General features: G+C 42.2%; 1 protein-coding gene across 1 annotated transcript in view; it reads left to right on the top strand.

Annotated features, from left to right (window-relative positions):
- LOC120725036 (titin-like) overlaps positions 1 to 15,259 on the top strand; it is a 43,507-nt gene that overhangs the window by 10,106 nt on the left and 18,142 nt on the right. The window contains exons 6-10 of the mRNA XM_040017654.1: positions 2,473 to 2,669; positions 3,425 to 3,480; positions 3,789 to 7,218; positions 7,781 to 8,478; positions 13,537 to 13,756. Of these exons, the coding sequence (XP_039873588.1) occupies positions 2,473 to 2,669; positions 3,425 to 3,480; positions 3,789 to 7,218; positions 7,781 to 8,478; positions 13,537 to 13,756 (4,601 nt within the window). The remainder of the gene's footprint in view (positions 1 to 2,472; positions 2,670 to 3,424; positions 3,481 to 3,788; positions 7,219 to 7,780; positions 8,479 to 13,536; positions 13,757 to 15,259) is intronic.

Below are 15,259 nucleotides of genomic sequence, written 5' to 3'. Positions count from 1 at the left end.
AATTATGACAATGAGCAAGAATATTTTCACATGTCTGTACACTTTTTCTTACTTCTTAATAAGCAGCAAGAGCTGGACTCATGTCAGTAAAAATAAAATCAAACAACAACACGTAACGAAGACCTCACAAACCTACGGCTGACTGACTGCGTCCCCTCGAGATTTTAGCCTCTTTAAGCTGCTTGTTTTGGTTTTCAAGTCTTAAAGATGTTTTGAGCAGCCAGATGTTTTAGTCAGGGGTAGCTGGAGACCACAGACTGTACATAAAAGATGGAAAAAGGAAGCGCATTATACTGGCGTTCATTCAGTTAGCCAGCCACGGAGGATTGCAGAAATACATGAAATACATGTGAATCACAGGTATTAAAAACAGTAACTTTCTACAAAACGAAGGAGTGACAAGAGTATTCAATCTCTTATTTAAGGAAAAGTCATAAAAATATGTTTAGTACCTAAAATAAAAGTACAGATTATGTAGAATCATAAATGTGATTTAGCTTTAGAGCGATATGTTACCATGCATGAGTACATTTGTTTTCAAATCTGTAGTAAATAAATAAATGGAGTGCAAAATAGAGTGTTTACAACCACAATACAGAGGAGTAGAAATACTCAAACAACGTACAATAAAACTTTATTTTAGTGAAGTGCTCAAATGGACCATGTGACTGGCGTTGGTAGGGGAAGCATGGACTCATTTATCTGTGACTGATGAGTCTGTGTCACTAGATTGTTTGAATATAAGAAGTTTGTTATTGTAATTATTATTGGATTTAACAAGACAAATAGGTGGAAGGTGTGTTAGGGTGGAGATCACTACGCCTTTCTTTTATACACAGTCTGTGGAGGAGACAAAAAACAGTGATAAAAGGGAAGTAAGTGTAAAATCCAACCTGGTGATTTACAAGTTCCAGATGGAGAACCGTCTCGCAGCCTAATGAAGAAGTGCTTTCACTTCGTCAGTTCACTCAAAACAAAGAAATTCACATCATCGGCATTCTAATCGGTCCCATCTAACAAATCAGCTTATTCTCTGCTGATGATGATAGCTATGCAGAATATTGATGCAGCTCAATATTCTCTTCTTGTTTTTGAAGTGTAGCTTCAGATATTCATGCCTGGCATTTTAAAAGTAGTGTTTCTCAGTGCAACCTTTTAACTCTGTATGTGAAACTCTTTCCCATATGTCGGCTCCTTTTGTCAAAGTTGTCCTTTAGTGTCTGTGATCCCACACACCGGTCATGCATACATGAGCGCAAACTCTGTCATTTTACAACCTGAAGGTTTACTGTGACCTGAATTATTCTAAACCTGAGTAGTTTTTATTGCCTAAATCCAATCAGAGAGTAACAAGCGAAACAGACCAGGCATCTAAAACACAAATGTGCCAATCGGAGATTTTTGCCACCTGTGCATCCTCTTAATGCAGCATTTGGAAGCCTTATAGTTGGAATTAAGTGCAACATCTGTGCAAATACAGAGGTGATGGAGCCGCCCAGCTACTCCAAAATACTTCCGATTTGCTAAGAAACTTGATCAGCTGAGATTCAACCTCAGGCTGTGTAATGGAGGAGGTCACTTTAGGAGGGATGGACTTGACCTCCTGACTATGACTGATGTAGATGATAAGGTGCTGACTCTATGAATCCACAATCTCAACAGGGTTGTCCGATAAGAACAGATGGCGTATCCACAAAATCCACTGCCACTCAGGTATCTGTCGTTCACTCATTTATTTAGCAAGAATCCGAAGCACACATCCATAATGTGAGTGAGGGGATTTAACAGGCTGTAAAATGCTATATGCCGTGTGGTGAGTGATGGTGTGGTTTCTGTTGGAAAGAACATAAAAGTCTTCCATAATTATGTGAACAGAGTGAATTAAATGTGTAATACAACAATACAAACAATACTGGATAGTGGAACATTCAACCAAAATAAGGGAGTGTCAACAAATGGATTCAACACCTACAAAAAGAAAGGACAAATTTACTCTGTCCATTTTAAAATTAATTTTAAAAAAATCTAAATTAATCCTGCTCAGCCTCCCATTGTCTGTTGCAGACACACTCCAGCAACTGTGTGCAGGTGATTTACATCAGGGGAAACTTTAGGTGTGAGCAGCTTTAAAGACAGCAGATATTTCTGCCAAAGGACACTCCGTACCAGAGATCACGATGAAATCTGCAGCATTATGTTAAAACACGATATTACAGGACTGACGAAACAAAAGCTGAGAAGCACAAAATCCCCATAACAGTCGACCTGTATTTGCAGAGTTCAGACATTTATTGATCAGCTTGGTTAGTGAGAAGATTCAGAGGCAGTATCTCCTGACACTGACACAGCTCACCCTGTAGAGTCTCTGCCCCACCTACCCATGAAACTGAATGTCATCCCTCATCTGCTCCCCATATTCATGTCTGGTTTGCCATCTTTAAAAAATAAAAAGGATAATATTTCCTCTTTCAGGCCTGGAGGAATCTCGGTGCACTACTCTCTGGTCTTTGAGGTCAGTTCCCCTCAAATCACCTCTGAGATTTCAGAGAATGCGACTGACACGCCCAAGTCTTCCTCAGCCAACTCTGCACTCAGGGAAATGGTGACTAAGGCTCTGCGTGAGGAGGCGTCCCTTCCAGTCGACCTGGATTCAATTAACTTTGAACCAGGTAACGTCTCTCTCCACAGAGGTCACTCTTTGGTTTCATTTATATGGTCATCACACAAATAAGTTGAGTGTAAAGAGTCATGAACAGCTCTACTTGCATTTTTTTGACGGCATGGGCAACATCCAGCTACTGTGACACAGCTGTCTCAGATCGTCCTCTGTGATCCAAGCCCTTCAAAAGCTAAAAAAATTCTTCAGGACCTAAATTTGTTTCACCCAAATGATCATTAAGAACATGTGAACACCGGCGTTGTTCAGTCTTCAACGAGAACGATGTTAGAACATTATTTCAATACAGAAGGATTCACAGCTACAGTCTGTAACCAAAAAAACACCTTTCATAAAGACTTCTCCAGTGAATTCTCAGAAAACAGTCGAAAACGTCTAAGCCTATCTGACACTTTCTTTTAAATAAGCCTCGTTTATCTGAATTAAAAATGAGGAACTGAATTAAAGTAGCTTCACTTTAATTCAGTTTTGTACTGGCCAATTGTAAACATAGAAAACCTTACATAATCAGGCTCCCAGGAGCTCTATGACGCTGTGGTTCCACTGAGAGTTTTGGGCTCAGTGACACCTGGAGCATCCGGTGGAAAGTAACGCGCTTTCACGTAACTCCTAATTTGGACAATCAGCTATTTCTATTTAGTTAAAGCATTTAAGGCTTGGTGTATAATTCCACTACAAGATGTTGAGAAATATGAGTAAGTGATTGGTTTTATCTGATTACAACCTGCTTTTTTTTTAATGTCATAGAAAAGATCCTCCTACCAGCATTGAGAGCCACTGCTTCAGTTGGAGTAATGAATCAGGTAAGACCATTTTAATGGTTAATGAAACTGTAGTTGGCTTATTTTAAAGAGAGACCACCCCAGATGAAACCCCATAGAGCCTGCAGTGCTCTCTATCCATCACGTTCTATTAAATTGAAGACAACTGATCTCCAGAACTGTGCAGGTCACACTAGAGCAGTCTTTGTTTGTGCTGTCTTGTACAGCTTTCAGTGTGATTGGTAACATATTTAAATACAATCTTTAAGACTTAAATATTGTAAATTAAAGTTATCTAATAGTTGTTGTGTTTTTTGTTTTTTTCATTTTTGCCAACATGCCCTCCACAGTCCAGCGAGCCTGATTCACACAACGAGTTGGAAATTTCCACTGTGGAGCCAGAGGTTGACAAACTCTGGCCGGCAGTTTCCCTCACCCCCATGGAGAAGGAAAATGCCCTGGAGATCCTGCTTGACCCAACAGCAGTCCCAGATGATGATGCGACAGCGGTGACCGGTGGGGTGGCAGAGGGCAGCGATCAACTCCCGGGCTCGGAGGACGTTACTGATGAGTCGATTTATGTGAGTGAACCCGGGCCATTAAAGGAAGAGGGGAAGGGAGAAGAACTGCTGATCATTACACATGAGATTGAAACCATTCATCATAATGAAACCGGTAAACTTGTGCGAGACTACATTCCCACCCCTCCTGCACTTCTTGAGCTGGAGACAGATGCTCCCTACGTCAGTTTGTCTCCTAACCTGATACCAGAGGGAGACCTGAGTCCTGTTGGTGACGACAGAGAAGGTCCTAGATTGGACACTGTTCAGATTACCCCAACCGCTAATATTATATTCACTACAATTCCTGCTGCAAAGGAGGCGCCTGATGTTAGACTCCCCATCACAACACTCGCCGCCATAACAGCCCAGCCACCCACAAAGCCAACAGTGATACTTCATGAAGACGAAGAAGAAAATGCTCTTCCAGAGGAAGAAGAGGAGGTGACCCACGATGCTGGTGATATTTTAGAAACAAAGGATGTTTCAGAGTTGGAAAATGAAAAGGGCCTGCTCGAACCAGAAAGTGGGTTGGCAGTTGAACCTGATGAAGAATCGCTCAAGGTTTTGCAGGCAACTGTTGAAGTTTCAGAGACAGTTGAAGGAATATCTGAAGTTTCAGAGTCAGCCAAAGAAGTATCTGATGTTTCAGAGACAGTCAAAGAATCATCTGAAGTTTCAGAGACAGTCAAAGAATCATCTGAAGTTTCAGAGACAGTCAAAGAATCATCTGAAGTTTCAGAGCCAGTCAAAGAATCATCTGAAGTTTCAGAGACAGTCAAAGAAGTATCTGAAGTTTCAGAGACAGTCAAAGACTCAGCTGAAGTTTTAGAGACAGTCGAAGAATCAGCTGATGTGTTTAAACTAAGAGAAGTAGTAGCTGAAATTTCCAAGGTAGATGAACTTCAAGAACCTGACAAAGAAGGAGCAACTGTTGCAGACCCTGATGAAAAAGTAGCTGAAGTATCAGTTAAAAAAGAAGTACATGGGGTTTCTGAACCAGAAAAAGAAGTGCCTGAAGTTTTAGAGCCAGACCAAGAAGTAGCTGAGGTTTCCAAACCACACAGAGAAGTGCCTGAAGTTTCAAAGCTAGAAAAAGAAGTATATGAGGTTTTTGAGAGGGATAATGAAGTGCCTGAAGTTTCAAAGCCAGTAAAAGAGGTAACTGTAGCCTCAGAGCCAGGTCATGAAGTAGCTGAGACCTCAAAACCAAATCAAGAAGTATCTGGGCCTTTGGAGCCAGATCAAGAAGTATCTGGGCCTTTGGAGCCAGATCAAGAAGTATCTGGGCCTTTGGAGCCAGGTCAAGAAGTACCTGCGCCTTCTGAGCCAGGACAAGAAGTACCTGCGCCTTCAGAGCCAGGTCAAGAAGTACCTGCGCTTTCTGAGCCAGGTCAAGAAGTACCTGCACTTTCGGAGCCAGGTCAAGAAGTACCTGCACTTTCGGAGCCAGGTCAAGAAGTACCTGCACCTTCAGAGCCAGATCAAGAAGTACCTGCGCCTTCAGAGCCAGGTCAAGAAGTACCTGCCCCTTCAGAGCCAGGTCAAGAAGTACCTGCACTTTCAGAGCCAGGTCAAGAAGTACCTGCACTTTCGGAGCCAGGTCAAGAAGTACCTGCGCCTTCTGAGCCAGGTCAAGAAGTACCTGCGCCTTCAGAGCCAGGTCAAGAAGTACCTGCACCTTCAGAGCCAGGTCAAGAAGTACCTGAAGTTTCTGAAGTAGATAATGAAGTGCCTGAAGTTTCAGAGCCAGTCAAAGAGGTAGCTGAAACCTCAGAGCCAGGTCACAAAGTAGCTGAAAATGCAAAACCAGACACAAAAGTGCCTGAAGGCTCAGAGCCAGGTCAAAAAGTACCTGTAGACTCAGAGCCAGGGGAAGAGTTTATAGTAGAATCTCAAGAAGTTGCTGTTTCAGAGCCAGAAGAAGTAATTACAGAAGTAATTACTACTCTAGGTATTGAAGAGAAGGACCTTGAAGTTTCAGAGCCCAAGGCAGAAGCAGAAGAAAGCGCCGTCAAAGATCTGACAGAAGAAGCACTGCATGAACAAACCAGTGTTTTAGAACCAGAAGAGGAAAAAGCAAAAATTACAGAAGAGATTAAAAAAATGGATGAAAATGTAATTCCAACTTTGCAGCCTGAGCCAAATGTGGGGGATGTTAAAGAACCAGAGGAAGAGTCACAACTTACAGGTGTAGAAGATGTTTCAGAACCAAAAGGAGAGGTGGTTGATGCCGCAGAATCAGAAAAACTATTGCCAGAGGCCTCTGAACCTGAAGCAAAAGTAATTGAGGAAAAGCCAGCAGAAGAAGAGGTTTCTGAGGGTCCAGCACGAGATGATAAAGATATCGAAAGAAAGGAGGAAGAGGTTTTGCGGGTAGAAAAAATTAAACCTCCAGCAGAAGAAACTACAGAACCAGAAACTGCACCGACAAGGGAAACCCAAGTGCCCAAAGTAACAGAAATGGCACCTGTGGAAGTTGGGACTGCAGAATCAGAAAAGGAGCAAGAAGAAGTACCAGAACCGACTGAGTCAGTGGTAGAGATGAAAAAGGTACCATACGAACCATTACCTGGGAAAGAATCAGAAGTACTGGATGTAACTGAGGTCCCACTACCACAATCTGAAGAAGTCGTGGAACAAGTGAAGGTTGCTGAAAGCCCAAAACCAAAAGAAGCTTCTCAACCGGTCAAAGGCAAAGCTGACAGTTTACCACCAGAGGAAAAGCTACCAGAAGTCTCAGAGCCAGAATCTAAAGAAGAGGTAATAGAGGAAGTCCAACAATCAGAAGGGGAGCATCTTCATGGCCTAGAATCGGATCCAGGTGAGGGGGTAGTAGAGATGTTAGAACCAGAACCTAAAATAGATGCTACTGAGCCACCTGCCAAATCAATTAAAATCCTGCCCTCCTTGGATGGTGTGGACAACCTTCCTTTTGGAGAGGATGCTGTTGAGGTCACTGAAGATAAAAACCTCCTGTATCCTGTCAGAACTGACTATCATCACCCAACAGAGGAGCATAATTTACCCGTCATACCAGTCCAGCCTTCCAGCGAAGATGTAGGCGAACCTGACCATGACTATCCCATCATTGATCATTTTTACAATGAGGAGGATGTAGAGAGTGTAGACGCTCAGGTGGAGCATGAAGCCAATTCCACCACAATGACAGAAACGACAAAAGGCGATTCACACTTGGAGACAATCTCTCATATCACAGGTGAGCAGGTGTGAAGAACAGTGTTGGGGTTGTTATTCAAAAAAGTACTTTATTACACATAATTTTTTACTTTCCTTAAAAGTAATGCAGTACTTTACTTAATTACTCGCCGGAGAAAGCAGTTCGCTTCACTACACTACACTACACTACACTACTTGTTACATTACTTTAGTGTTCCTTTTGTAAAACCTATAAAGAGTATAATATATGGGCAAATTACAGTAATTATAAATGAGATGGAAGTGAGATGATTACATGTTTTCTGATGGATTGATTATATAATTTTAGAGCCGTGTGCAAACCAAAATGTGATCTCCCTACATTTCAGTGCAGACTGTGCAATGTGTCTGTGCTGCATGAAAAGTTGTGGGTTATTTTTTGATTATTAAAGAGGCCATCAGATGGATCTTTTCTGTAAGATTTTATCTTAGTGCAGAAGTGAGGATTCTGCATTAGCTGTATGAATTTATTATGTATGTATACAGGCACATTTTGGTAATTTGTTGAAATCCTTTGTGAGCACTCATGACTTAATTAATCCTTTTTGCCTGAAATTTCAAAGTGGCAGCTGCAGACACGACAGGCACATCAGAAGCCACTAAAGAGTTGCCAGAGGAGACACAAAAAAGTAATTTATCCCCAGAAACAGACATCAGTGTGACAGCACCACCAGCTTCAGACTCACTGCCTACACCTCCGGCAGCTTCTGTCGATGTTTCTGAAGTGTTTTTACCCGTCCCAACAATTGACTCTGGACTCTTTGAGGTAGCAGAGGAATCTGAAGTACCCATTGTTGCTGAGTCTCCTGAGGGTGATAGCGCTGAGCCGGAGGTGGAGTCAGAGCAAAGCGAGCCAGCTGTCGTCATTATTGATGAAGACTTGGGAGGCTACATAAAAAAAGAAGGCGGAAGCCCCATCACCCCGCCGGATGCTACCAAAGACATGGTGGAAGAAGCTGTGCAGGACCTGGCTGTGGAGCTGGATCAAACCAGCGTGGTGGCCACAGACCCAAATGAGCTCCTGGAAAAGGGAGAAGAGGGGAGTGGCTTCCTGTCTGTGCAGGAGGAACACAGGACCATTGTCACCACGGCCACACCTCCACTGAGATACCTAACCACTCCCACCATGACCACGGCCAGCCACGGCCGGGAGCTGGTGGTGTTCTTCAGCCTGCGCGTCACCAACATGGACTTCTCTGAGGACCTCTTCAACAAGACTTCACCTGAGTACAGGTCCCTGGAGAACACCTTCTTAGACGTGGTGAGTTGGAATGCAACCTGCATCCTTCTTTAGGGTTCTTTATTCTGCTGGTTTGTCTGGTTTAAAGAGTCATTATGTGTTGTTTGCAAAACTGTCACACCTCTTTGAATGTATCAGCAATCACCAGTTAGTGGATTACAGCTGTTTAAGTAAAAATATATTTAAAGCTTTACGTACTGCAGCATTTCTCAAACTGTGGGACATGAGCCGCTGCAGGTGGGGCGTCGATAACCAGCTGAAAAATACAAATGGACGGAAAATTAATAAAACTGTGGGTAAACCTGAGGGTACTGCTAACCTTGGGCCTTTTCTTTTCTTAATGACTGATAAAACATGTTCAATGTGCTGTGTAAACTTGGATGAACTAGCTATGATGATGCAGAGCTGACAGCAGCTAGCCCTGTCGGCACCAGCCTGTCTGTGAAAGTGGCCACGGCAATATTAATGCATAGCTTTAAACCTCGATGTAACTCAAACAGGAGAGTTGAATAAAAGGTTTTCTCCACTACTGTTGTTCTGAAGGAGGAAACCATCCATAGAGGTCAAAACAGTTTTTTGTATTAATTCAATTCAATTTTATTTATATAGCGCCAAATCACAACAAAAGTCGCCTCAAGGCGCTTTATATTGTACAGTAGATACAGAGAAAAGCCCAATAATCATATGACCCCCTATGAGCAAGCACTTTGGTGACAGTGGGAAGGAAAAACTCCCTTTTAACAGGAAGAAACCTCCAGCAGAACCAGGCTCAGGGAGGGGCGGCCATCTGCTGCGACCGGTTGGGGTGGGAGAAGCAAAACAGGATAGAGACATGCTGTGGAAGACAGACAGAGATTAATAACAGATATGATTCAATGCAGAGAGGTCTATTAACACATAGTGAGTGAGAAAGGTGACTCCAAAGGAAAAACTCAATGCATCATTGAGACTCTGAAGGTTTTTATTTCAGCTGTAAAGTTGGACATTTTAACATATTAACATATTTTAACATATTATCCATCAGTCTATGGAGACTGACTCACTTTTGGAGCCTCATGTGGAAACTAGAGGTACTGCAGGTTTTGGCACTAATGCATTCATTTGCATGTCATGTCTGCAGGTTTTTTTAATGTGTGATTTTAGAGTGTTAAATGACACAGACTATAAAGTTCAAGGTTTTATGTGACATTAATGTTCTGGAGTGTGATAGATTTAGATTTAGCTGCTGTACCTGACATATCCGTTTACTCTGGGGTTTTTTCCTCGTTAAACGTGGGTCCGTGGATAGTTTCTTCTCTTTGGCAGAGCCGATATATTTGGTTTATATCACCACATTAAAAAAAGAAGAAGCAATTATCCAATTCTAAAATTGAAAACTGAGCACCTGCTGAATGCAGAAAAATTCAAACTGTTTAATATTTGGGTGCAGCCATAAACAACAGAGAGCATCACAGCATGAAGCTGTAGCCTGAGAGCTGAGGGGAGCTACAGACTCGGATCATAATCATGTGTGGCTCCATCAGCACCAGAGACTCCTTTCATGTCATTTCATACATTATTATAAGAGGAGAGGAGAACATATTCCCCAAACTGAGACCTAATTGGAGCTGGTTTCATCCCGCTTTGATGCCAATGAGCTATTTTTCCTTCTTTGATTAAAATATTCATATTAATAGGGATATTTAGAGCGTATCGACTCAGTGCCTGGTGAGTGCGATACCTCATACTTCTATGACTTGATGGGTAAAACAGAAAGCCAGACACAATTAATAACACAAGCTCTGTTTTCATTCCGAGTTCTCCTGGAGCCCTCAGCGTCGGAGCTGCAGGTTGTTGCGCAGTGAATGGATATGTTTTGATGTTTTGGATGAAGCGAGAGAATAATTTCAAGCTCAGGCAGGTACAATACAGCCCTTATTTCTCTCTGAACAATGACTCTGCTAGATTAATGAGGCAGGAAGAACACGCCGGGGGAATATAATGGTAAATGGATGATGCAGGTGCGAGTCCTCTGCCTGAAATACTAATCTAAAGATGAAACGTGCCTCCTACTTACTGCAGTTTTATTTGCAGATTATCGCCTGCCGTCAGTGTCCTTCAGCTGAGATTTCAGATCAAATAATGTCTGAAGAAGTGGGAGCTCTATCTGGATTTCTTAGCATTCAGACAGTTTTATCAACCATAACTCTCTGCAGGGTGCTCACATCTTTCTTTACCTTTCTTATTTTTCTCATTTGGATCCATCAATGATTAACACTCTACCCTAAACTAATTCCTGATGCAAATGCACATTTTGGTGACCGTTACGTACCGACGTTTCAAAGTATTGAGTTCAAGCCTGGAGGCATTTACATACTAATATGGAGCTGCAGCAAGTGATGTTTGTGCAGCAGCCAATTAGAATCCAGAGCTAAAAACGGCTCAGTGTAACTAAAGGTGCAAATATTTCACATAAGTTTGATTGACTATTCAAATATTCAGCAGTCATAGACATACCTTTCAGTGATGAGTAAGCACTTCCTGCAGATTTTTCACATTAAAAGCCTTACAGGAAGAGCAGCCTGCGAGCTGAGGCTTTTAATGAGTGTCCGTGGTTTACAATGTTTGAAAGAGTGGCAAAGGTGAATAGACTGGAGTTACTGTTCTTTTTTGTTTAATTGGGAAACTTGGAAGGAAACCATTGAGTCTGCGGAAATGCTGAGTTTGCATTATCAGCAATATCGGCTAATTAAAAGAGGGGCAGGCAGGAAAATGGAGAGATCTGGGTAATATATGAGTCGAAAAACACAGAAAAGCTTTTTATTTGTGTTTAACTCGAGGAATTGAACCAGCAGCATTTAAGTCGTCTCCTCTGTGTCCTCGCTCTGCTGCTGGCGGTGAAAAATTAATTCAAGCCCTGCAAGACGCAGTAATTATCACATGAATAGAAATACAGACTCAGGCCTACAGTTACTGCCTGGTAAAGAAAGCACTTTAAATCCTTTTGCGGACCCACGTTTTCTGAATAGATTTTACTCTTCATCTGCTGAACAGTTTAAACTGCATCAATAGAGGTAATTATGTCCGGTCAATGCAAATTAGAGAAACAAAACTGTCCAGTGTTTCTATTTGTTCTCTTTTAGTTTGACTCTGCAGATCGTGTGTGTGTGTGTGTGTGTGTGCGTGTGTGTGTGTGTGTGTGTGTGTGTGTGTGAGTGAGTTGAACTTCATTTTCAGGGATACTAATTTGTCGACACAGTGTCTCATTTAAGGTGAGGATGCTCTCAAAAAAACTCAATGACAGGAGGAATACATGAAGAGGAGTGATGACTGAAACGAAGTGCGCTGCTTTACTGCATCTCCTCTGTAAACAGCATAATCACATCAGTGGCGCTCGCTGCCAGCGGCACTTATAAATGTATTTATTATTTCCAGACACATTTTACACACACATGCAAAAAGGACCATAAATATTTGTGTAATGAAGGAAGAAACAAGCATGTTCGGTAAACTGGACTTGTGGGGATTTAACCCGACTTTAAAGAGTAAAACCTTTTTTTTTCTACCAGTGATATATCACTGTCTCTCTCTCATGGGTTCAATTTAAGGTTGAAAAATATTTGTTTTAAACTGAAATGTATGATATAATAATAATGATGATAAAAATACATTTTAAAAATTCGTAAAAAAGTTTAAATTGATGAATGAGGAAAATATTTAGAATCACTGATAGAGACTAAAGTAAACTTTGTAAACTCATCGCATAGATAATCAATTCGGTTTGATTATATAACACCAAATCACTGATTACAGTGGGAAGGAAAAACTCCCTTTTAACAGGAAGAATCTTCGGCTATCTGCTGTGTGGGGAGGAAGACAGAACAGGCTGTTCCTTTCTTTGAGGCAACGCGATCAACACCAAACAGAAGACACTTAGGTCACTGCATTTCTAAAGGTTCTCAGAAACGGTAAGATGTGAACAAATAAGATAGTCAGCTCCAAGTATATGCCTCCCTTCAACACCGCCGCTGTTAGCTGTACTATAAATAATAGAAGCGATTGCTGTCTGGTTGATAACAGATGGAAAGCACCTCGTCAGGCTAAATGCGGTGAAAGCCATTCTTCTCTTTTTATGAGGTGGATGCTTTTTGTGCGGATCTTTTACAAATAAATGCACGAGAGGAAACGGCTTCCAGTACAGATGTTCATACTAATGCAAAGTTATTGAATAAACCATGTTACATGTAAAAATTTACATGTAATTTCTATAATTAATTGCACCAAAGGATCGACTTTAAAGTGAATTGAAGATAAATGGGATTGAAGAAGAAGTACTGACTTAAACTGAAGGGAGAAAAGAACAGGGCTGTAATCCTATTAAGAAGAATAAGCCAATCAATTTGGGGCACAAAAACTGGGATTTAACTCGAAAAAACCTGGATAAATCCTCTGATTACTTTCTGGTTTAAAGACACGGTTCATCCATATCACATTAAAGTTTAAAATTATGACTTTAATCTCTCCTTTCTGTGTCTGCTGACAGCGGATTGACTCAAACAGTGGGATGGTTTCTTCCTCAGAGAGATGTTTGTGTGATTTAAAAGGCGTTCTGTAGTCTTTGCAACTTCTGAATTACAATATAAATCTTCAGTGTGAGTTCAGGCATTGCAAGAATTTCTCAAGCAGGAGGAGGAAACGTAGATGAATGTATTGATTTGTAGAAAGAAATTCCAGACATTCACACAAAACTCTGGATAAAATTAGACTGGGTGCATCAATTCAGCCAAGGCTTTGGCTTCATGGGCATAAAAGATGTGAGTTATGTGAGCAGAGAGGCATCAAGTTATTTATGAATTCACTCAGTTTAGATAGAATTCATGATGAGACAGTTTAATCGGCCCAAACTACATTTACATCAATTTTCTTCTGTTTTTCCTTCAGTTTTGTTTAGTGCAGCTTCTCCAAAGAGCTCAGAGAAAATGTGTAATTTTCCCTTTGTGTGTGTGTGTGTGTGTACTTGGTTGTTAATATCAAATTATATCAAACAGTCAGACTCCCCTATGGCCTACGCGTCACTCTCTGCTTCTTCTTCTTCTGCAGCTGCTGCCATTCCTGCAGGCCAACCTGACGGGCTTCAAAAAACTGGAGATCCTAAACTTCAGGAAGGGCAGCGTGGTCGTCAACAGCAAGATGAAGTTCGCCAAGTCGGTGCCGTACAACATCACCGAGGCGGTCCACTGCATCCTGGAGGAGTTTTGCACCGCTGCCGCCAAGAAGCTGCACATCCAGATTGACACCCACTCTCTGGACATCGAACCAGGTGCGCGAAACGCTACCGGGTTTGCAGGTGTCCTGAGCTTTCTCTGCCCCGAACCGAACTGAATGTGAACTCCGGTCTGCTGCTCATGTACACCAGCCGGGCCTAAAATTGTGAACAGTGACAGGTGAGGTGAATAACAGTGATTATTTCTTCACCTGTTAGCGGGTGGGAGCAAGTCAACATTTTGTTCTCAAAGTTGATTTGTTAGAAGCAGGTAAAATGAGCGAGTGTAAGGATTGCCATCACAGTTTGACAAGGGCCGAGCTGTTCAGTGCGTCTCTACACCTGCAGCTCTCATTGGGTGTTTCCGGTATGCAGGGGTCAGTATCTATCAAAGTGGTCCAAGGAACGAACAGTTGTCATGGGCGGCTGAGGCTCACTGATGCATGTGGGGAACGAAGCCCGGCCCGTGTGGCTACTTTAGCTCAAATTGCAAAAAACGTTTAAGCTGGTTCTGATAGAAAGATGTCAGGATACACAGAACATCTGGCACTGCAGACAGCGAGGGTTCCCACACTGGCCCCATCCACCGTGTTCTGCTGGGAAACCTTGGGTCCTGCCGTACACATGGACGTCACTTTGACATGTAACATCTACCTTAGCGGTGTTGCAGACCATGTACACCCTTTCATGGAAACAGTACTCCCTGATGGCTGTGTCTTTCATCAGGATAATGCGAGGTGCCACAAACCAGAAATAGTTCAGGAACAGTTTGAGGTGTTGACTTGGCTTCCAGATTTCTCAGATCTCAGTCCAATCGAGCATCTGTGGGATATTCTGGACAAACAAGTCCCATCCATGAAGCCCCCACCTCGCAGCTTAGAGGACTTAAAGGATCTGTCGCTTACATCTGGGTGTAGATCCCACGGTGCACCTTCAGGAGTAGAGTGGAGTGCATGCCTCAACGGGTCCGTAGCAGTTTATAAAATAGAGTAATATAACACAGGAAGACAGTTTGTTTTGGCCGATGTTAGCAGTGATTAAAGCAAGCTCTGGCTCAGTGCTGATTCTACTGTTGTTCAACTGAATATCTAAGAGTCCTTTTTGCATGCGATGGTGTTTTTATTCCTTAACATGAAAGATTAAAAAGCCAACATGCCGTTTCTTTTGTTAGCTGCAGTGTGGTGGTGTTTTATGATGCCAGGATTTCTTTTTATGTATGAGATATAAACAGGCATCTTAGAATAATTCACATTTGCTGTATCAGCAGCGCTCCTCTGCATGCAGTTCACACTCTAAAAGCTTTGTGATGTAATATTCTCCACAGATGAGTCTGAGGCAGGGAGCAGAGATCACAAATATTCAAACAGACTCGGTAATTAGGTCTATATGTCAAATCCAACGGCACACGGTGGGATCGTAGAGAACATTATAGGGCCCGAATAATGGTGATGAAGATGAGAAGTGAGCTGCAGAGAGGAGAAGTGCTGCTGCAACATCTTCTGTCTCGAGGCGAGCGTGTGTGTGTTTCAGCAAAATCCTGATTGGGAATCAGGTTTTCGC

The sequence above is a fragment of the Simochromis diagramma genome, unplaced genomic scaffold (assembly GCF_900408965.1).
Source record: "Simochromis diagramma unplaced genomic scaffold, fSimDia1.1 OVJJ01000802.1, whole genome shotgun sequence".
NCBI lineage: Eukaryota > Metazoa > Chordata > Actinopteri > Cichliformes > Cichlidae > Simochromis > Simochromis diagramma.
The sequence above is the reverse complement of the archived record's forward strand: the minus strand, read 5'-3'. Positions and strand labels throughout refer to the sequence as shown.